This window comes from Saccoglossus kowalevskii, chromosome 17, assembly GCF_978046115.1.
Source record: "Saccoglossus kowalevskii chromosome 17, keSacKowa6.1, whole genome shotgun sequence".
NCBI classification, from domain to species: Eukaryota; Metazoa; Hemichordata; class Enteropneusta; family Harrimaniidae; genus Saccoglossus; species Saccoglossus kowalevskii.
The window spans coordinates 9,772,493-9,794,983 of NC_140657.1; the positions used below are offsets into that span (position 1 = coordinate 9,772,493).

A 22,491-nucleotide genomic window follows, 5' to 3' on the forward strand; every position below is an offset into this window, starting at 1 on the left:
CTCATGTGTATTCATTTGGTTCGAGTCTGGTATCTCTACGTGTAAGTGTTGTCACCTAATCGAGACGAAGTTCCACGAACACAACGCTAGTGTTCACAACAATATTGTAATAATATTTCGCTATGGATAAACGATCTATTTGTTATTTGATGGATGGGTGAATAGATGTATGGTTAGACAAGCATGTTCTTAACATATCGATTGAATAGACAATTTGAAGTAGCTGAACACAATATTTACCTGTGATTAGTCACAAAACAAGTTAATCAAGCAAGCACTAGTGAAGTCGCTAGATGGTTTAGATGGCCAGGATTTAATTTTAGTGATGAAGTTTCCCAAAAATAAACAATGCCAAATGTTAAACAATACAATCTATACTTGCTTACACTGTACAATCTTTTAAATTATATTAGACTAACCATAATACACTCACTAACAAGAAAAAAATGTAAAGGTAAAATTGTCTTCTATGAAAAAAGTCTCTGCATATGGCGCAATAAACATTTTTGTAATAAACTCGATTGCCGTATAGAATGTTCATATACGACTTGCGGCACTTTGGTTCTATTTCCGTTTCACTGTTATTATTCCGTTCGCAATTTTTGACTATTGAGCATATTTGCAATGAATGATGGTAGGTAACTTTAAAACAATGGATAACTAATTACCTCGCTGGAAACTCACTAAATTAAATTTTTAATTGTTTAAATAGAACTCATACAAAATCATCCATTATAACCGGGCCCAGAAAACATTCTTGTGTGTAGCAATGAAGAATTGGGCTTTTTGCGAATTACCTTACATTGGGCACAACATCTTTGGTGATAACAATATTTTAGTTAGAACATTGTGTCATGGTCATAGTCATGATTTGAAATGTCTCCAGGATGGCATGTAAACATAGATAATAGATAGATAATACTCCCCTACTATATGGTATTGTGTATGCACTCAATTGCTTTGGCATATTTCAAGTCAGTTTTGCACTCGAGAGATGTATTTTGATTATATAATAGCATAGTGTTATAGTTTGATGATAGTTGGCACTGACTTGAAGGGCGCCGCGCCCCGAACTTTTGAACCCCAGTGATGCTGGGTTGGAGTTGGGAGAATAGTCAAAAAAATAATTGTTTTGATATATAGTAAAATGTCTCGACTTTTCGAGGATCAGGGATTTCATTTATGCCAAAATCAGGTAGATTCCGTGATCATTTGTACCGTATTTATCTTGCGTCAAGGCCAAATTATTTGTATCAAGTACATGACCATAGGACTTTTTACATAAATGTTAAGTCAAGGGTGAATTTGCAAAGAAATTTGAGTGTCTTTATTTTCAAATTGTAGTTATTCTTTGAACAATTTACGGAAATCTTCGACTACACTGTGAGTGAGCATTACACTGACTATATAATTACAAGATTAGCAGTGACAACCGCCATCTTTATTCTTATGAATGAAGCTATTAATAGAAGCGAAACAAAAATTGTGTACCGTAGCTCAGAAAATGAACTTTCCTCGGCATATTGATGAGCCGTCGAATTACGACACAATTTACCATTCAATGAACACCACATCATCAATCTAACAGCATCTGACGTCATACACGAGAACAAGGGCGTCCTCAATGTGTAAACATATATCCGTTGTTTTATAATAAACATAGTGCTCTCTTGTGTTTACTTAGATTTTGAAATATGTCTAATTAAAAAATTGGCTATGCCAAAAAGGCAATAGCACCCTCTACGTCGTATATGTAAAATGATTTCATAAGTATCGGCGCCTTCTAGTTTTAAATAAATTGTATAGCCACTATATCTCACAGGAGTAGATATGCTCAACTTTCTATTTTGTAAAGAAGTGGGAAGAATATAATATAGGTAAAAGATTGATCAAATAATATAGTTTACACTATTTGATATTATATTCTGTACTTAATAAAATTATTATCATTTTTCTTTGTAAAAAATATACTGACACAATATTATGTAGTTGAGTCATCTGTCCGTACTTGTGATCTAATATTTCGTACTGTACCCGAATGACCAGAGTCCGATTTTGCATACGAATCGCTTTAAGATTTTCGATCTCAAACTAATGACCTCTGAGAGTTAGCAGACGTGCGTCACTCTATATTGTAATTGCTTATAACAATACGAATGCCTTCTACTTTTTTCGAGCAAAGCCAGTTTTACGTTTATCCACCATTCACTAAACATGTGACTATGATGGACGGATTCTGTGAATTAATGATTAAGTGACCGAACTGACTGTTGCAGTCTCGTACCGAATCGGTTTTCACTACTATTCATCTTTTTGCTTACAACTTTTAAGACAGTTGCTGATTGGCTGATTTGTATTTGTTCTATGTTCCAGTTTGATTGTAATTTATTATTTATTTATTTATTTCAGACAAATGAGTCCATATCAAAAAAATAATAATAATAAATAAATACTAGAATGAACAAGAAATATAAACAGGAAACAATAGTTCGCTAGCTATTACGTAATTGTACATAACGTCTCATAGCATTTCATTCCAACGCTGCAACATGACTGACCTCCGTCTCACGTCACTGTTCCATAAACTAGTCAATATACTGTTGTTGGACGAGCAAGCACGCTCTCTAAATTTATATACAATATTCCTGTAAATTTCATAAAATTATTTGACACGGTTAGTAACAAACATGGATCTGGCACTGTGGTCATATGGATAGTCACGAAGTCTATGAAATAGGTTGTTATAAGAAACCTTCAAAGAATTAAGAGGCGCTCTGTTGAAAAAACACCTATCCACAATTGTAAACAATAACAATTATAACAATACGCATTATAGCTGCACTTAACGAATTTCCTAAGAAGTAGGTTTTCTCTCACACAAAACAAGCAACGTTGGTGGTCAATGTCCGCATTTTCCTTCATGTCACACGTGACCCTATGACCCAGGTACGTGGCCTGCGAGACAAATTATATGTTCTGGCCCATAAGGCTAACCGGAGACAGTATATTCAGTTTAATTTTTGATGAAATATGCATACATTTCGTTTTCAACACGTTATAGAGCATATCATTATCAGTAGCAAACAATTCACAAGTTTTCAGCAGTTTTCGTAGCCCTTTTATAGAGGGCGCTAGTACACACATGTCATCCGCATAACTCATATTATTAATCACTTTGTTGCCAACAAGACAACCACATAGAAGTTGATTTAACTTCACATTTAGGTCATCTATATACACATTGATCAGGGAGGGCGACAAAACACCACCTTGTCTACGTTGAATTAGCAGGAAATAGAACCCCCCCCCCCCCCATCTCACGCAGTACATTTAATTTTTATACCAGTTGATAAGAAACTGAATAATGTAACCCGGCACCATGCGTTCTGTGAGCTTATTAAACAAGGTCCAATGATTGACCCTGCAAAGACATCAGATGCATCGAGAAAGCAAACAGATGCATGACTTCCACGGGAATTGTAATGTCTAATAATTTCTTTCAAAGCAAAGATACACTTATGTAATGTTAGTGAATGATTTTCTATCTCCCAACTTCAAATTCCAGTAAGTTTATTTGATTTCAGAGAAGCAAGTTCGGAGGAAATGACAAATGACAACTTCACAACTTCTTCTATTTAGTGTTAATTTTAACTGGTGGGAGCGGCGCTGAATAAAGAAATCACAACGATACAAGTACCGTGGACAGCTTAGTCACAACTATTTTAAGGTTATTACGACTTTATTACTTTACGACGATTTTAAGAGTTTAAAATCGTTACAACAAGTGTTACAATTTAAGAAGACATTTCTTTGATTATTTAAATACGTCGTTATTAGGAGATTAAAGTTTTAATTCGAGTTTCAAGTCGTTATAACAAGTTTAAAAACGTTATAGCAAGTCTAATATGATTTTAAAATACATTGATTGAGTCATTATTACGAGCTTAAAGTTGTTATAACGAGTTTATTGCGATTTGGAAGACGTCAAAGTAAACTTGAATAACGTTGTTAATAAAAGATTAAATTCATTATTTCATATTTGAAGTCGTTATGACGAGTTTAAAGTAAATGAGGCGAGTTTATGATTTTAAAAAAAAACATCGATTTGAAGTGAGTTTAAAGTTTGAGTTTTTTTTATCGTTTTATTGTTTGTAAAGCCGCCGTGGAATACTGTAAAACTACATATGTCTTATCTTAAGATATTTATAGTTACGTAACTCTACTCTGTTCCGTACTCTATAATTATTCAGATTTTCAGACTCATAATTGACTCACAAATATATATGCCTGGTATTCTCCATATCAATATAAACACACCGTGACGTGTTTGCTCTTTTGATAGCATAAGTTAATTATTAATTAATTAATTGGTGCATGTTAATAATTAGTTTGTCCTCGTTATGCATACAAAACAAACATCCTAACGCGTTGAACAGATCGTCTGAATAGTATGTATAGACACTCCTAAATGAACCACACGGCGTCAACGGGTCGATTTGACTATTTCTTGTTATGGGGATTATTTTACTAATATTAAATAGCAAAAACTGTTTGGGTTGAAGTATCTGTTTCACTTTTTTTCTGTAAGCATTTGTTCAAGCAAGGATAACTATATGTATACCTATATGAGTATTTCCACTGAAACGTAAGAGTGTGAGGGGGCTTTGTCACCGCCATTCCACCCATAGTACAATCGACTTTACTGTTTAAAGAAGGGTACTCGTCCCAAAGGTTAATTTATAGCAATCGTTGAGAGACACGAGCTGACTTGTTTCGTGGCGTGACACGGTGACATGCGCCCCATCAATATAACTCGTTGTCGGTGGGTGACGGTTTAAATCTCTAGGTAGGATGCACGACTAATATTTAACTTGTTGTCGGTAGGTAACGGTTTAAATCTCTACCTAGGATGGACAAATAATATTGAATTGTTTATAACACCGATGAATGTATCCTAGAGTAAACTAAGACGACAATTCACATTCCAAGATTCATTCCATTGCTGACGGGGCTTTGATGTGATTTTAATATCTGTGTATATGTATAAAGGGTGGTATAAACAATGTAATATATGTGGTATGTCGGCTACACATGCATTTCCTTTTGTTGTTCATAAATTTTATAATTTGAATCAGTCGCGCCACAATAATGACTACATTAAGAATTTTAGGAATTGGAAAAACGTAGACAATCATTAGTACTATAGCTAAGCATATGCGACAGTGTAATTCAACTTTGCTACTAGCGTAGCTTCAAATGTGAGAATAACGATGAAGTTGTCTTAAGTTATGTGACACGTCGCAATTGTACTGCCAACAGTCTGGTTGTTAACAATTTAGAGTTGAAGATAAAATGTTATTTTATAAAAGTGGGTCGAAAATCTCAAGTAGCATCACGCAAAACACATAACAAAATACAGCTGGCCCAATCAATGAATAAGTTCCGACGTACTATAACGATTTGAAGGGGCAGGCCAAATATGGAATGGCGATTCTGACTGAAATGTGTGTGACTTGTTGAACTTTAAATTACATTTAAATTCAAAGGAAGAAACAAAGGAAAACGGTGTTATTTATGAAAGGACAAGATATGTCAGAGTACTGGATGTAAACATGAGCCACGTGATTAAGAATGGCCAGTCCCCTGGCTCGTACCAGGTGTAACTGTATACAACCTTTACCATTGGCGTACGGAATTTACCGACTTTACCGACTGTCCATGTGTATGTGTTGTGAAGTGTACTGGTAATCATATCGCCGGTGTGCGACAGAGAACTAGCCTCAATATGCCTCGCAACGTACTTAGATTTACTATTGTTGTTTTAATATTGTCTGCCCAGTGGCAGTCGACACCTACGGGTATTTGTAGCGCAGAACAGGACCTCAGCCCGTGGGTCTGGCCGTTCACACACGAACAGAAACGTGCAATCGTTGAAACTCACAACATGCTGCGACGAGAGGTGATACCGGAGGCATCCAATATGCGCAAAATGGTGAGTATAAAATAACAAACGAAAAATAAATCATGTGACATAGGCATAATAATATTATTATTGTACAGTCAGACAAATCACTTACGATAGTGACCTCTGACTTCTCTAGCACCATATAATGACATTACGCGGGTGTTGAAATGTATAGTCTTCGCTGGGCGCACACTCACTAATCCTCTTTCCGTTATTGCATTAGTCGTTATATATAATAGATGGTTTAATGACGGCGGTGTACGGTCTGGCTATATAGAAGAATATATTGCCATTTGTGCCTTTAGGTATTGATATACCAGACATTGTTATCATGCATTTTAACATGTGTTCAATCCCTGTCTGTACATGTTATGTCATAAAGAGAGCCATGTCGCATTATCATATCATATTTCTCGTGAATAGAACAAGAAAACTCGACACATGGTTGGTTTGGTTATGACAGTACTCGTACTATATCTGATAAATGTTTTTTCTTGTTTAAAGCGGGAGGGTCGTCACCTGCGCATGCGCGGGAATTGAGTCCCAAGTGATGATAACAACACACGCTGAGAACACAAAGGCTCATGGGTAGACGCTTGTTTGTAAACATTGAGACGCTATGGCCATCTGACGCATGTGTAGGTGACGACTCCCCCGCTTTAATTGTAAGCCCGATTAATAGCCTAACGATATATTAATTAGTGAGTTACAACTATATTTCAGGTAACACCGGCAACACTAGTCGACCACGTTACCACGTTGTTCTGTGAACTGCTTTTAAAGTTCACAAATAATCGCTAGCATAACATAAAATTGTATTATCTACACTTGTATGATTTGTAGTTATGTTTTGAAATGTTTTCTTTTTTATTCAATGGCTAATCAGTGTATCCAATATGTTATTTAAATATATGAGTGTGGTTGTTGTAGGTTTGGGATGACGATCTAGCACAGTTAGCCCAGGACTGGTCAGAAGAATGTATCTTCGCGCATACACCTGATAAAGAGTATGGTCAGAATCTGGCCACTCATGACGAGTAAGTAATGTCCATTTGTATTTTTATCAGAGTGGCGTCACACTGAATAGAATATCACGTGGAATTCATTTCTGTTCTGAGAATATTGTCGTTGTTTAATGCATAGAAAAAATGTTTTCAAAAATAGACGCTTTCTCGGTCATTAAAATTCTTTTTTTTTATTTCTGATAAATTCGATTTGCCTTCAGTTTTTCGACGAGCGCTATGACAAGAAACATGAATATAGTTCTACGTCGAACCTGTCTCAACGGCCATCGGAAATGCACACAGATTCTAAAGTTCCTAAATAATGTATATTGCCCCCAAAATATTAAACATTTTGTCGATAATCGATCAACATCTTCCACATTGCGTAATTTGTGAGATACAATAGCAACATTACTGTATAGCCCACACCGAGATTGACATTTGAGTCATTTACTGCAAATGTGTAAATGCAATACATAGAATAACACAAGTATGTGGACAATATCTTATGTGGGTTATACCACTGATGATGCTTGTTATCATTGGATTATATTTCATTGACAGTGTTTTAGATGCTATTAATGCTTGCTATCATTGGATTGTATGGCATTGACAGTGTTGCGAATGATATTGAAGCTTGTTATCATTGGATTATATGTCGTTGACAGTGTGTTAGATGCTATTGATGTTTGTTATCATTGGTTTATGTCATTGACAGTGTTGTGGATGATATTGTTGCTTGTCATCATTGGATTAAATGTCATTGACAGTGTTTTTTATGCTTGTTATCATTGGATTATATGTCATTGAGAGTGTTGTGGACGCCATTGATGATTGCTATCGTTAGATTATATTTCAATGACAGTGTTTTGATGCTATTGTTGCTTGTTATCATTGGATTATATGTCATTGGCAGTGTTATGGATGCTATTGATGCTTGTTATCATTGGATTATATGTCATTGACAGTGTTTTAGATGCCATTGATGCTTGTTATCATTGGATTACATTTCATTGACAATGTTGTTGATGCTATTGATGCTTGTTATCATTGGATTATATGTCATTGACAGTGTTGTGGATGCTATTGTTGCTTGTTATCATTGGATTATATGTCATTGACAGTGTTGTGGATGCTATTGTTGCTTGTTATCATTGGATTATATGCCATTGACAGTGTTTGTTATGCTTGTTATCATTGGATTATATGTCATTGAGAGTGTTGTGGACGCCATTGATGATTGCTATCATTAGATTATATTTCAATGACAGTGTTTTTTATGCTATTGTCGCTTGTTATCATTGGATTATATGTCATTGACAGTGTTTTAGATGCTATCGATGCTTGTTATCATTGGATTATATTTCATTGACAGTGTTTTTGATGCTATTGATGCTTGTTATCATTGGATTATATTTCATTGACAGTGTTTTAGATGCTATCGATGCTTGTTATCATTGGATTATATTTCATTGACAGTGTTTTTGATGCTATTGTTGCTTGTTAACATTGGATTATATGTCATTGACAGTGTTGTGGATGCTATTGATGCTTGTTATCATTGGATTATATGTCATTGACAGTGTTTTAGATGCTATTGATGCTTGTTATCATTGGATTATATGTCATTGACAGTGTTTTTGATGCTTGTTATCATTGGATTATATGTCATTGAGAGTGTTGTGGACGCCATTGATGATTGCTATCATTAGATTATATTTCAATGACAGTGTTTTTTATGCTATTGTTGCTTGTTATCATTGGATTATATGTCATTGACAGTGTTTTAGATGCTATCGATGCTTGTTATCATTGGATTATATTTCATTGACAGTGTTTTTGATGCTATTGATGCTTGTTATCATTGGATTATATTTCATTGACAGTGTTTTAGATGCTATCGATGCTTGTTATCATTGGATTATATTTCATTGACAGTGTTTTTGATGCTATTGTTGCTTGTTAACATTGGATTATATGTCATTGACAGTGTTGTGGATGCTATTGATGCTTGTTATCATTGGATTATATGTCATTGACAGTGTTTTAGATGCTATTGATGCTTGTTATCATTGGATTATATGTCATTGACAGTGTTTTTGATGCTTGTTATCATTGGATTATATGTCATTGAGAGTGTTGTGGACGCCATTGATGATTGCTATCGTTAGATTATATTTCATTGACAGTGTTTTTGATGCTGTTGTTGCTTGTTATCGTTGGATTATATGTCATTGACAGTGTTTTAGATGCTATTGATGCTTGTTATCATTGGATTATATGTCATTGACAGTGTTTTAGATGCTATTGATGCTTGTTATCATTGGATTATATGTCATTGACAGTGTTTTAGATGCTATTGATGCTTGTTATCATTGGATTATATTTCATTGACAATGTTTTTGATGCTATTGATGCTTGTTACCATTGGATTATATGTTATTGACAGTGTTGTGAATGCTATTGTTGCTTGTTATCATTGGATTATATGTCATTGACAGTGTTGTGGATGCTATTGTTGCTTGTTATCATTGGATTATATGCCATTGACAGTGTTTGTTATGCTTGTTATCATTGGATTATATGTCATTGAGAGTGTTGTGGACGCCATTGATGATTGCTATCATTAGATTATATTTCAATGACAGTGTTTTTTATGCTATTGTTGCTTGTTATCATTGGATTATATGTCATTGACAGTGTTTTAGATGCTATCGATGCTTGTTATCATTGGATTATATTTCATTGACAGTGTTTTTGATGCTATTGATACTTGTTATCATTGGATTATATGTCATTGACAGTGCTTTAGGTGCTATTGATGCTTGTTATCATTGGATTATATTTCATTGACAGTGTTTTAGATGCAATCGATGCTTGTTATCATTGGATTATATTTCATTGACAGTGTTTTTGATGCTATTGTTGCTTGTTATCATTGGATTATATGTCATTGACAGTGTTGTGGATGCTATTGATGCTTGTTATCATTAGATTATATGTCATTGACAGTGTTTTAGATACTATTGATGCTTGTTATCATTGGAGTATATGTCATTGACAGTGTTTTTGATGCTTATTATCATTGGATTATATGTCATTGACAGTGTTGTGGACGCCATTGATGATTGCTATCATTAGATTATATTTCATTGACAGTGTTTTTGATGCTATTGTTGCTTGTTATCGTTGGATTATATGTCATTGACAGTGTTTTAGATGCTATTGATGCTTGTTATCATTGGATTGTATGTCATTGACAGTGTTTTAGATTATATTGATGCTTGTTATCATTGGATTATATGTCATTGACAGTGTTTTAGATGCTATTGATGTTTGTTATCATTGGATTATATTTCATTGACAGTGTTTTTGATGCTATTGATGCTTGTTATCATTGGATTATATGTCATTGACAGTGTTTAGATGCTATTGATGCTTGTTATCATTGGATTATATGTCATTGAGAGTGTTATGGACGCCATTGATGATTGCTATCATTGGATTATATTTCATTGACAGTGGTTTAGATGCTATTGATGCTTGTTGTCATTGGATTATTAGTCATTGACAGTGTTTTAGATGCTATTGATGATTTCTATCATTGGATTATATTTCATTGACAATGTTTTAATGCTATTGATGCTTGTTATCATTGGATTATATGTCATTGACAGTGTTTTGGATGCCATTGATGCTTGGTACAGTGAAGGGAAATTTTACGACTATTCCACGAACACGTGTAGCGGAGAAGACCACGACTGCGGACATTATGAAACGGTAAAAGATTACATCAATATTATTTTGCAATGAAGGATATAAAGTTTTGTTTTTTATTTGTCGGTAGCGACGTATTGTTTGTTGAACTCACTCAAAGTATATTATCATTCAATGTTCACGGAACTCAGCAATGTATTTTATATCATTGTATTTAATCAGGTGGTGTGGGCAACCACTTATCGGGTTGGGTGTGGAATTCAAGAATGCGATAACTATCACGTGACAACGTGTAATTATTTCCCAGAGTAAGTATATATTTGATACATGACGTATAGACTATATAGTGACGTCAGCATGGTGATAGAAGTGAAATTCCTTGCATGTTTTGTCACCCTACTCCTATTTATATCTACCAATGATGAAGCAGACGTTGTCAGAAACGTCTGGTTATACAGAATAATTGCCATGGACTGCGACTACCTACAACCGTTTTCTGTATATTATATACCTACAACAGATAGACGGACGGATGGACAGACAGCCAGGCGGACTGAGCGTTTATACCTTGTCTTTTTGTACAGTTGTCACAACTACATATGCCCCAGTAAATATGCCATGTAAATGTCACATTAATACATTAATACCCATTTCATAATAGAGGCAACTATCCCGGCATGCGACCTTATAAAAGTGGTCACCATTGTTCGCAATGCAGTAATCCAAGTTGGTGCGAAGACAAACTGTGTAGTAAGTATCATGTCTTATATCAGTAACGTTGACTGTATGTTGACCATGTATGCCGAAGGTAATTTACATGTTATACTTTAAATGATTTACATGTCACGTGTGTGTTATGTATGGTGCCAGCGACTAACAGTACAGTGCTATAACTATACTACACAATGATTAATACACAGTGAGTTATACAATACAACTGTTGCACTCTAGACCACTGTTAACTTGGAGATAGAACGCGAATTAGTTTATTAGTCGACTATAATTTTGGTCCGGTAAAAAAAATGTTTTCGTTTTTCGTTCACATTGATATTGTTACCTTACCCTAGACCCTGATTGCATGGTTGACGGGCAAAGTAACTGCGGTAAGTAGTGCCATTTTTATACCTTTCTAAATGGGATTTTCTCTCTGCTATATTATAATATAAAATGAGTTTACAAGATCTCTGGTTTTCATCTTTTGAAGGAATCAAATACCCTGTGTCATTCATGCCGCCGTGGATTCAACTGGATCTAGACTATGTATAGTGAGACGCCCTCTATCACCGATACCCTTTTTCAACATATCACTTTTTATAGGACTGAGTCATTAGAGCTGACCATGCCTGTATAATCACGTCAATCGTTCATTCCTGTGCAATTCTATGTCACTCGGTGTCCCCCATAATGCATTGTAATCACACGATTATGAGTTTGTAAATATACTGTTTAAAAGAAGACACCTGGTAAAGGTCTAAAGTGCATATTTATGGTAACTTCCGGTCACATGGGTTGTACTTCACGATAAATACTCATCCTTTATATTTGAATTCAGAATGTCTACTTCTCTGTCTCAATTGTGCCACCAAAGTAACCACAGATGATTGTAAATGTTCCTGCAATACAGGCTGGATGGGCTTGGACTGTACAGGTAATACAAAAAAACTGTTTCTTCATGGTGCGCCCTCTTGCGTCGGAGCGCTCCGGTGACGTGAATTTTATAAAGGACGCCGATCACAGCGTTGATTTTTGTTTTTAGCAATGGTCGTCTGTCAATAAAAATTAAAAAAAATTATGTATTTTGTAGAGATTTATTATTTTCTAAATGACAAACGACCTCGAAACCAGTCTCATCCGCTCCGTCATTTTGGTTTCGTCGATCGAGGCGCTTCTTATTTAAAGAGTGTAATATGATGTTTCGCAGACGGATATAGTAGACTGAGGTTGTAATCTTGTCACGCTCCCGGCACTGTTCAAATCGCGTTTTATAAAGAAAACACAGTACCATTGGACTTTAGTAATTAGCATGTACCATATATAGACTGTCCAATTGGGTAAGCGACGAAGATGTTATCATATTAGGAGGTATGTATAATCAGGATGTTCAAGTGCCTCGAATCGCGTATTGTTCGCCACAAAAGACGGAACTTTCTTCTGTGTTTTTTATGTGACCTTGCCCATTCGCGGCATGCATATAAGCAACCTCAAACGCATTGGTATGTCAATATGTACTTTGTTGCGTGTATTTCACAATTAACAATCTATTTTTTGTCAGACGAGTGTGCTGACTCCCATTACTATTGCTGGGACGGCTGGTATCCTATGTTATGCGGAGAGCCTGAATGGGACTTTGTGGCTAAGTACTGCCCTTTGATGTGTGGAGTCTGTGGTGAGTGAAAGTGGACGGAATTGTCCAATAACTTACTGTATAAAAAATAACTTACTTTATGTTAAACGAATATACATGTATGGTAAATGTGGCTTTGTTGCAACGTATTAAATCTGTGCAGATTGTTACTGAGCGGAAAATTAGAAAAATAAAAATTTTCCATCGTCATATAAATGCCACCATTAGACTTGCTCTATCGTGTAAATGTGTTGATGTTATTTTAATATTATAACTGAGGTGTGTTTGTAAACTATTTTGCTCGGGACATTTTTATTAAATATATGCGATGTGAACGCCATAACCGTGTGTGACGTGAATATAATAACACCGCGTATTTGTGGTTTTCAGTTGACGAGGCGTATATTCCGGAAGAACATTGCTGTGACGGGAAACAGTGTTCTCAGGGTGTGATAGATGGCGCTACATGTGATTGTAGCTGTTATGAAGGATACGGAGCGGATTATGAATGTGGTGAGTGTCTACCTATCAAATACGGTCAACGTACTGATCTGAACTATACAATACAATCTTACCTCTGATAACTCGTCTTTTTGCATGTACTTCGGCATTTTTTTGCTGATGTATCGTATTAATAATATAACGAATTGATCCATTTATCTGACATAAACATGCCTTAGCCAAATATTCAAGTGGTTACGAGTCTAGGCAATCGAATAAGGATTACGAACAAACACACAACCAATGTTTTGTTTGTCTTTTGTTCTGGTCTCAATAAAATCATTGAGATGAATTGCACCTTCAAAGTTGTAGATCCTCTAGGTATTTAAAACAGCTAGTTAGCTCCCGTTAGTGTACATTCTTGGTTCGGTAGCTGAACAAATTATGCTGTGCTTGACCCAAGTATTTTTGGAATTGCATGCATACGTGATAATTATCATAAAATGATGTTGAAATATTATGACCGTTGGAAAAGGTTGTGAATTATGAACTTAAAGCGTCCAGTTGTCTGGCAATTTACTCAACTTCTCTGGAACAAAAGACGCAAGTTCGACAATTCTTTCGCTACTGTTCCCGTCCTGTGTCCCACGTAACCAAGGTTATATTGATCAGTGGAACAGTAGACTGGAGTTAATGGAAAACTTCTTTTAGAAACTTTGATTTGAAAAACAGAAAACAAGTCTCGAGGCCTTCTCGCTTTCAATGAGATGACGGCGGCCATTTGCTTTAAACGATCTATTAACGAATACTATTGCCAATATAGATGTGTTGTTGTTATTTCTATTTCAGTCGAATCAGTATCTGGCAGTAAAACTTTGAACTTGAACGTGATTCCCATCGTGATGACATCACTATTATTAATATTGGTATGCTGATATGAAACAGAACATTACATCTCAGAGAAACAACAGAGTCTCGATAGGACATCCAAGCTCCATAGCCCCCTAGAGTATTGTAATATATACATAGCCTAGTAGTGTTGTGTGTAAAGGAATGCTTCGCTTCGCTGCCTGGATTTAAAATATGAGCCCATGACATATACAGAGTAATCTATTAAACACTTTTGTAATGGTGACACTGACTAATTTATGTACCACATCTTCAACATATATCTGTTTATATGTGTTGTTTGTATATATCTTGCATATATGTCATATTGACACACGAACACACAGTACTCCGTACTGAAACAGGCGAATCAGTGACCGTGTTATTTGCATTCACGTTTTCATTGGAGGTAATTACATTCAATTACGTTTCTGAGCGTAAAAAAAACAAAACAAACAATTATCTGAACACTAGAGGGCCGCACGCACGTAGCAGAAAACGTTTCTCTTTTTCAGATCTGATGTATGGCTATATTTTGTCAATTAGTGCATGGCTATCTACATAAGGATATTAGTAGGCTGGTAATTAGGAGTGTTCTGTTTGTTTGCTTATGCTTTCCAAAGTTCTTTTATCGAAGTAATTCCGAGCAACTTCTGATAGTTAATAGTGAACTGAGTAATTTATATACTCATTAAAATCTTTTCACCTTAAAATCAGTTCACCTCCTTTAATTATTCCAAAATTGACTTTCGTTTTCACCTTTTTGGTATAAGGCCTGTCCATACGTGATATTCCAGCTTCAAAGTAACGAGATATTTTTTGAACCAGCAGCATATATGCTAATTTTGCATGATGTTTTCAACCGCTAAACTTATGTATGGCAAGTATATATTAATCAATGATAGTTTTGATCATTCTGTTAATATTGTTGTTCTTTAAATCTCAATTCAGTTCTTTTTTCAACAAAAAACATCTATATGGAATAGATATATCATAGTGTTATATTACACATAATGCGTCTCTTTGGACTGGAAACTTTTAACGGGAATGTACGAATCACTGTGCTTTTATAACTATCAGCAGTGTTGCTACTGCATTTTAAACTTGATAATCGCAACCTGTTTTAAAATACTTTATTTAATCTGGACACTTGTGTAGATTGCTTCCACAATCGCATATTGGTTTGCTTTTTGTATTTTAATAGAGGATGTATTGTCAGTGACACAACAAACTGTTCATATCGAGTTTTTGTTAACTGTATTCTTTTTATAAATTATGTTATTATTGTACAAGAATGATGTAAATATATTAACTATATTATAAGCTGATTATTGTTGCAGAGTTTGCCTTTATTTTTAAAAGTCTGAGATTCAATAATAGTATTGATATACGCATGTGTATGTGAGATATTGTTTTTCAACTTTGCCCGCAACTTTACCAACATTGCACGTAGCGTTACGGACTTGGCACATAACTTTACCGAAATTGAGCAAAGCTGTATCTTACATTATCAACTTCTCCATGCAACTTTGCCGATTTTGCAATATAGCATTCGTAGTAACGGTTTACGGTTTTTGCATGTCACGGTGATTTACCGACTATGCTCACACTTTACCAACTTTGCATGTAGCATTACTGACTCTACGATCTGACAAAAAGTCGTAAAAGTTATATGCAAAGTTCAAAAAGTAGATTTGGGATGCGGAAAAAGTACCGGAAAAGTAACAAAACAATTTGTTATTTCGAGCAAGAACGTAGCGAGAACGTAGCACAAAAGTCAAGTTCGGGAAATGTGCATAAAAAGTCACGAAAGCTATCTGCAAAATCATTAAGATCGATTAAAAAAAATGAAAATTTAGCCTGAAATGTCAGGAATGCCACCTAAATTCGTAAAGTCGCTTTGGAGGACGAAGAAGTTCCGTGAAGAGTCACCAAAACGACCTACTAATTTCGAAAAGTCGAAAAAAACATTCACAAAGTTCCCTAAACGTGAAAAATTCATGTATTTTTATTCACAGATGTAATCAGCATTCAGCCCTTTTTTGAATTATTCGTTGTTTCTATAGATTGTCGTTATACGTTGTCGAAAATTCAGCTTGCACATTACCATCAAGAAACATTTTTCAGCCAATTGGAGTAGTATCTATCTGTGGCTATACAATTACCATGGTACTTAGTTGAGCTTTAAAATTCAGTTGTGATAGATTTTCTTTGTTTCTAGTTATTTTGTATTTTAGGAAAATAAAGTCCGATTTACGTGGTAGAATTTGTTTGTTTACCATTACCGTGAGTTATACAACGAAAAGAGCATAAATTGTGCAGTAATATGCGTGTTGTTTGCGTACGAGATTTTACCATCTCGATTAAAAAATGAAATGGTAATAATTCCCCTTTATCTTTATTGGTTATACAAATACTATGTGATTTATTAACAATGGTTAGAGACGTATGTTTGTTACTTACATAGTGTTATTATCTATTGCTGATGGGGATTACACACATTATATCAAATGATTCTAAATCAATCAACATATACATTGTATAATCAGAATTCGCAATATTAGTAACACATTCACAGAAAAGAACAATTTTGAGTCTGTCGCTTGCAACATGTGACGTAACTACAGTGTTTATTATTACCACAAGTGCATGCAATCGACACAAACAAATATTTTCAAAAATGAAACGAGGGTTTTTATTGGTCAATGACAGTGACACTGGGATGTTGTTTTAAATGTTGTCTTTGCAGACTGCGCTTGTTGATTGTGTGCTTGACATTTAAAAATCTTCAATATTTATAACAATTAGGGGAATGAATGGGTTGCTGAATCGTTTGTAAATTAAAAATTAAAATTGAATTGTTACATCATTGGTGAACGTTTGACGTAAGAAGTAATGCAAGAATAGCGATCGTTATGCATATAATTTAAATATCAGTCACGTATATGTAATATAGATAGTATGATGTGAGGGCTCGTTATAATTTGTATAAGTAATTCATGTAAGAATACAAAATTACTGCTCAATGTTGAATATATCAATAAGTCACCACAGGTAAGTAACAATATTGAACATCAAAACATGAATAACCTCTCTATCATACATTGAACAGCTTTACCGGTACTTATGACAACAATGAAGCTGGAATTAGTGAACTGAGAATGCATCAATGTTATATTCCATCAGCGGAATGACATATAGTATTCACTTGTTTACTTGTAAATAAACTAGGAATGCTTGATGTTGATTTTTTCAATTTATATTAACATATCGCCTGATGACAGTTTTTCCTATTTATATCATCTATCCATGGAGGCTTTCATCAGGTGATTTGTTAACTTCAATTAAAACATGATCATGATAGGACAATTATGGTGGGGAAATCATGCAATCTCCTGTCACCAGCATTAACTTCAGTTGTCATTTGAAACTACAATGTATCAGAATGAACAAATTCTCAAAAAAAAATATATAGCAAAATCACCAAACAAATTTGTTGTTTGATACTAATTGAGGACATATATGTATATCAAAATTCATGCAAAGTTCATTGAAATATAATAATATTAATCAGTTGAAACATCTAAGACACATCTATTATATATTAATCACAAAACAAATTTGTTTGGTAATTTTGCTATATAATTCTTGGAGAATTTATTTTATTCTGGTAGTTTCTACAACTTGAAAAAATGAAAAAGATGGACTGTTGTATATGATAACAGACTTAATTCAAATCATGTATATGGATGACAACTGATTTTATTTTATTTAAACACAAACAATAATAATGTACACTTTTAGTTAAAAATTTATGAAAGAACTACTCAAAATGCTACAAAGATGGAAAAATAAACACCACTAAACATATGTGAATCTGAAATATACAGAAGAACTGCACAACCATGTACAAATCCATGTGGCTGTATATATATATGTACAGGAATTGTACAAAAACAAGAATGTTGTTAATTAGTTGAATTCAATCGAATCCATTAAAAAGGCAGAGACAAAATATCAAAAAGATATCAAATCACATGTATGTTCTCGAAGCAAATCCTTTGAAGTGTAATATATAATATATTTTATTCACATTTAATACAAGTTCTTTACTTTTTCTACCGATCTGCGCCAACTATCAGACCACCTTTCTTCTGCAATCAGCTGTTCTTGTTTTTCATCCTCTATGTTTTGCAGGTTTTTATTGAATATTTGAAGGTATTCCTGTTAAAGATAAATATGTTAACATCATGTTAATTATGTATTTTGTTATAACTCAATTTCAATGTAGAATAATTCAAGAAGAATTCTGACATGAGGTACAACCTCAGGAGTATCAACCAACTTTACAAAAAAGGTGATTATCTGATTGCCAAATACATTATTCTAATTCGACACAATGCTTAAGTGACCCGGTGTGGCACTGGTGGTTTTTGATGAGTGTCATAATTATTTCCCTTTCAGTTGGATTCTTATTAACAGACGTCAGCTAAACTATCACTTTCACCTACGTCAGTGACACTTTTCACAGTTTGCATAATCAAATGCACCATGTGTGCACACTCTACTGATGCAAGTTCTGAGCATTCACTTTGTACTCGATTGGACCCTGAGAAGAGTATTACCACTCTCTTATTTGTTCATACATGTACAAACTAGAATGACTGTATGGCACATGTATTTGTGCAGTCATATAACATAGTAAGGATGTAGTAGAGGTTTTTTTTCTTTGAAAATATCAATTTTACTTTTTTTCCCACAATCTCTTATAAGATAATATAAAGCATGCATTCAACTACGAAAAAAAACAATTGTAGCGATGGTTTATAAAGGTAATACATTTTAATTAAATCTGAGATACAGTGTGATTTATGTTTTTTGTGATTTTTCATGCATAAGAAAACATCAGTATTTGGGGTTAGTCTAGAGAGTTTATCTCGACTCCCAGCTGCTCCACAATGGTGATTTTTGGCATAGGTATTCTCTGATAGCTGCTAATGAAATCTGGCAAAGGTAGTTTGTCTACCACTTTGACTTTAGAAAATACAACACAACTCTCCAATTTGTGAACTAGCATAGGTATCATATTTCAAAGCAATGTTGCAATGTTTTTAAAAAGTTTTATGGGGTCAAAATCTAGATCAACAGTAGACAAACTGGGAAATTAAATGCAAACCTTTTATATTATCTCTAACCAGCGTAAGCATCATTTCTGTGGCCTTATTTTGATTTCTTTGAAAATAACACCTCTCTATTTGCACAGTGATAACGTGATTACATGGTTCCATTTTTTGTTGCAATATTTATTTCATATTATTTGAAAAATAAGCCTACTAAAAATATATGACTTGAGAACTTCAGAAATGTGCTATGCAATTGCAATAGCAAAAACCTCTATTACATCCTTAAATATTATTAATACATGTAGTAGTAACTAGAAAATGCGATCAACTTTAAAGATCATGGACCGCCTTAGGGAACCTGTTGATAATAACTGCCAAAATTTAAGTTTGAGTTTTTGAGTTTTAATCCTCTATCTGTTATTATTTTTCTAGATGTAAGTTAGCGTAAATAAAAAGATTTGTTGTCTGCTGATGGGGTCAAACAAATTCAATAACATTGCAAATTTCCCTAATAAACTGGATGTGTTCCTGTTATCTATTAAACCAATAAATTATTGGATGCTGATACGAGAAATTATTATATTCTGAAATTCCAAAAGTTGGCAGAGTAGATGTATACTATGTATGTCACTGCTTGAGATATGAAAACAACCATAGTCCTGATATGTTAATTCACAACATGATCACGTTCACTCCAATTAATTTTTAATGGAATTCAATCAATACAGGCAAATATAGACACATTGCTCTTGTCTAATTGGCAGTAAAACTGTGTCTTTGCTTTCTTATAAGCAAACAAATCTGAACACACATCCTACCTTATATGCCTCGTCTCTGGCATGGACCACTGAAGCATGTGCTAGTGTTGTCTTAGCGGATGTAACAGACGCAGTAAGTTCTGGTTGTTCTGGTTTATCTCCAACTATCAATTCATTTGATGGGATTCCTTGCCACATCCTACCAGCTCTTTCAATCACTGGTTTATACTCTTCATCTTCTAAAGGTCTGCCAGATTGTTTCCGCTTTATCAGTGTACTGGTCTTGTGTTTTTTGGGATCAACTCCTATTCCAAAGAGGTGAAGAAACTGGTATCAATATCTCTATTGTGTATGTTTGTGTGTGCACAGTTATATGTCTTGTGTGGGTTTATATTGGATTGCATTACAGATCTCAGCAAAGTAACCATATTCATATTAACATATCACTTGCTGAAGACTTCCAAGGATAGCCTAAATAAATAGGAACAGACGATATAAATAAATTTGATAAACCTTGTAGCATATAGATAATTTTTATGACTTTTTTTCCAACTAGTCACTGCACACACATAAGTGCAACACATAAACAAATGTGGCATTCTATAGAGGACTCGGTTTAAGCTGTCACAGGAAAATTTCACTTACGTCCAGTTTCCACATCATCCACAATAAGGGAGGAGTCCAACATAAGTAATATCTGCTCAGTTGTACTTGACATTTTATCAACAAATGATTTAGCAAGTTCAACTGAAGATTCCTGTCAAATGGAAATAAACACAATTATTATTAAATTTTATATCCCCCAATTCACATTTGATATTTTCTTGGTTTTTTTAGGACATCTAAATTTATATATAACAAAGTCCAGAATAATATCAGAAAAAGTTATCTACTATATTTTTGATAGGGATCATTGGTATATGTTGTTTTAGCAGTGAGTTTGAAATTATATTTCCAACATAATTAATGTACATACTTCTATGTATTAATGACTATTAAATAGGTACTTGGCCATATAAATGTTATTAATTATTTTTTCAAAGATCGAACAAATTTCAAAAAGGAGTCTAGTCACAGTTTGTATTTTTCACTGCACCCAACAATAAGCGCCAATTATCGAAATATGGAAGTACAGAATCACTCTTATCTAATATTTTATTTATCATTTATAAAAAATTACTATTGTGATCAACAAATCTCATAATTAGCCCTTAAAATTAAATCATTTTGCAGTTTACATGTGGCAGTTCAGAGTTTGTCAATGCAAAAACACACACCTGAAGTCTTTTGGTATTGGATTCCACTCCACTCAGATATTCTTCCCTTCTTTCATCTTCTTTAGTTGAAAGTTCCAATAACTGTGGTTGATTATGTGGATGCCCAAGTGTCGGTCTCAGTAATGTTTTGTGTTCATTCTACAAAAAGCAATTAATATGAATGTTATAAATGCAGACACTGGACAGAAATATCCATGTACACTACAAGTACACAATTTATCGATGTTGTCTGTGCTTTTTAATTTCACATGCATCATAGGAAATACTGTGCATGGTGTCAACCACAGTTTACACTGATATAACAAGTAATTGAGTTATATATCAAGTTTACAAAATTTATAAAACTGCATTCATTCATTCAGTCGGCCATTTTGAATTCAATCTAAAATACAAATGATGTGCATCTAGGTCCCATATTATCTGATGTTTATATCGAATTTGAATGAAATCTGTCCATACAGGACTGAGATCTGGTTCCAGAATGGCAAAATTGCTTGATTTTGATGAATTTCTATCACTAAAATAGCCACCATTCGGCCACTTTGAATCAGATCATGAAATGAATAGACTCGTAGATGTACCATAAGATACATGATGTATTTGTGAATTTTAAATGTGATTGGTCCAAGCATGTCTGATATGTAAGTAGAGACATACAGACACACGGTGGTCAAGTCCCTTGTTTTCAGACAAAGCAGCATCCCTTTCTCTATTTTTGAAACATAGAAACTACAATGTTGACTTGGTGTTTGATAGCTGTACTTACCCTTCTTTTGTCCCATTCGTGTAGCTGAGACTTGAAGGTATGATCCAGCGCGACTCTTACGTTATTAAAAGTTTGCGTTTGTTCTCGTAAGAGATCCCTGATCACCAATGGTGGAATCTCAGCAATTAGTTCTTCTAGATCCTCAAGTTGGCCACGAAATTCTGTAATCAGAAAATAAATTCAATATATACAATCAGAAAATATGCAC

The 22,491-nt window shown here is 34.2% G+C and overlaps 2 protein-coding genes across 2 annotated transcripts in view; one reads left to right on the forward strand and one right to left on the reverse strand.

The window, feature by feature from the left end:
- The first annotated feature begins 4,277 nt into the window (after positions 1–4,277).
- LOC146732624 (serotriflin-like) lies at positions 4,278–15,687 on the forward strand. The gene is made up of 10 exons (XM_085492572.1): positions 4,278–5,992; positions 6,896–7,002; positions 10,647–10,749; positions 10,909–10,994; positions 11,348–11,436; positions 11,754–11,789; positions 12,239–12,334; positions 12,959–13,072; positions 13,421–13,543; positions 14,321–15,687. Exons 1-10 carry the CDS (start codon positions 5,786–5,788, stop codon positions 14,404–14,406), a joined length of 1,047 nt encoding a protein of 348 aa, XP_085348698.1. The 5' UTR covers positions 4,278–5,785; the 3' UTR covers positions 14,407–15,687.
- A 2,416-nt stretch (positions 15,688–18,103) lies between these two features.
- Positions 18,104–22,491, reverse strand: part of LOC100369255 (coiled-coil domain-containing protein 180-like) — a 30,140-nt gene continuing 25,752 nt past the window's right edge. Inside the window, exons 28-32 of the mRNA XM_002742387.4 lie at positions 22,284–22,444; positions 21,518–21,655; positions 20,886–20,997; positions 20,301–20,545; positions 18,104–18,583 (exon numbers count right to left, since the gene is read on the reverse strand). Of these exons, the coding sequence (XP_002742433.1) occupies positions 18,455–18,583; positions 20,301–20,545; positions 20,886–20,997; positions 21,518–21,655; positions 22,284–22,444 (785 nt within the window). The 3' untranslated portion in view covers positions 18,104–18,454. The remainder of the gene's footprint in view (positions 18,584–20,300; positions 20,546–20,885; positions 20,998–21,517; positions 21,656–22,283; positions 22,445–22,491) is intronic.

Coding starts and splice junctions, on each gene's coding strand:
- LOC146732624 (XM_085492572.1), top strand. CDS start 5,786: ATGCCTCGCAACGTACTTAGATTTACTATTGTTGTTTTAATATTGTCT. Junction 7,003..10,646: donor AATCTGGCCACTCATGACGA/GTAAGTAATGTC, acceptor TGTCATTGACAG/TGTTTTGGATGCCATTGATG. Junction 11,790..12,238: donor TGACGGGCAAAGTAACTGCG/GTAAGTAGTGCC, acceptor ATTTGAATTCAG/AATGTCTACTTCTCTGTCTC.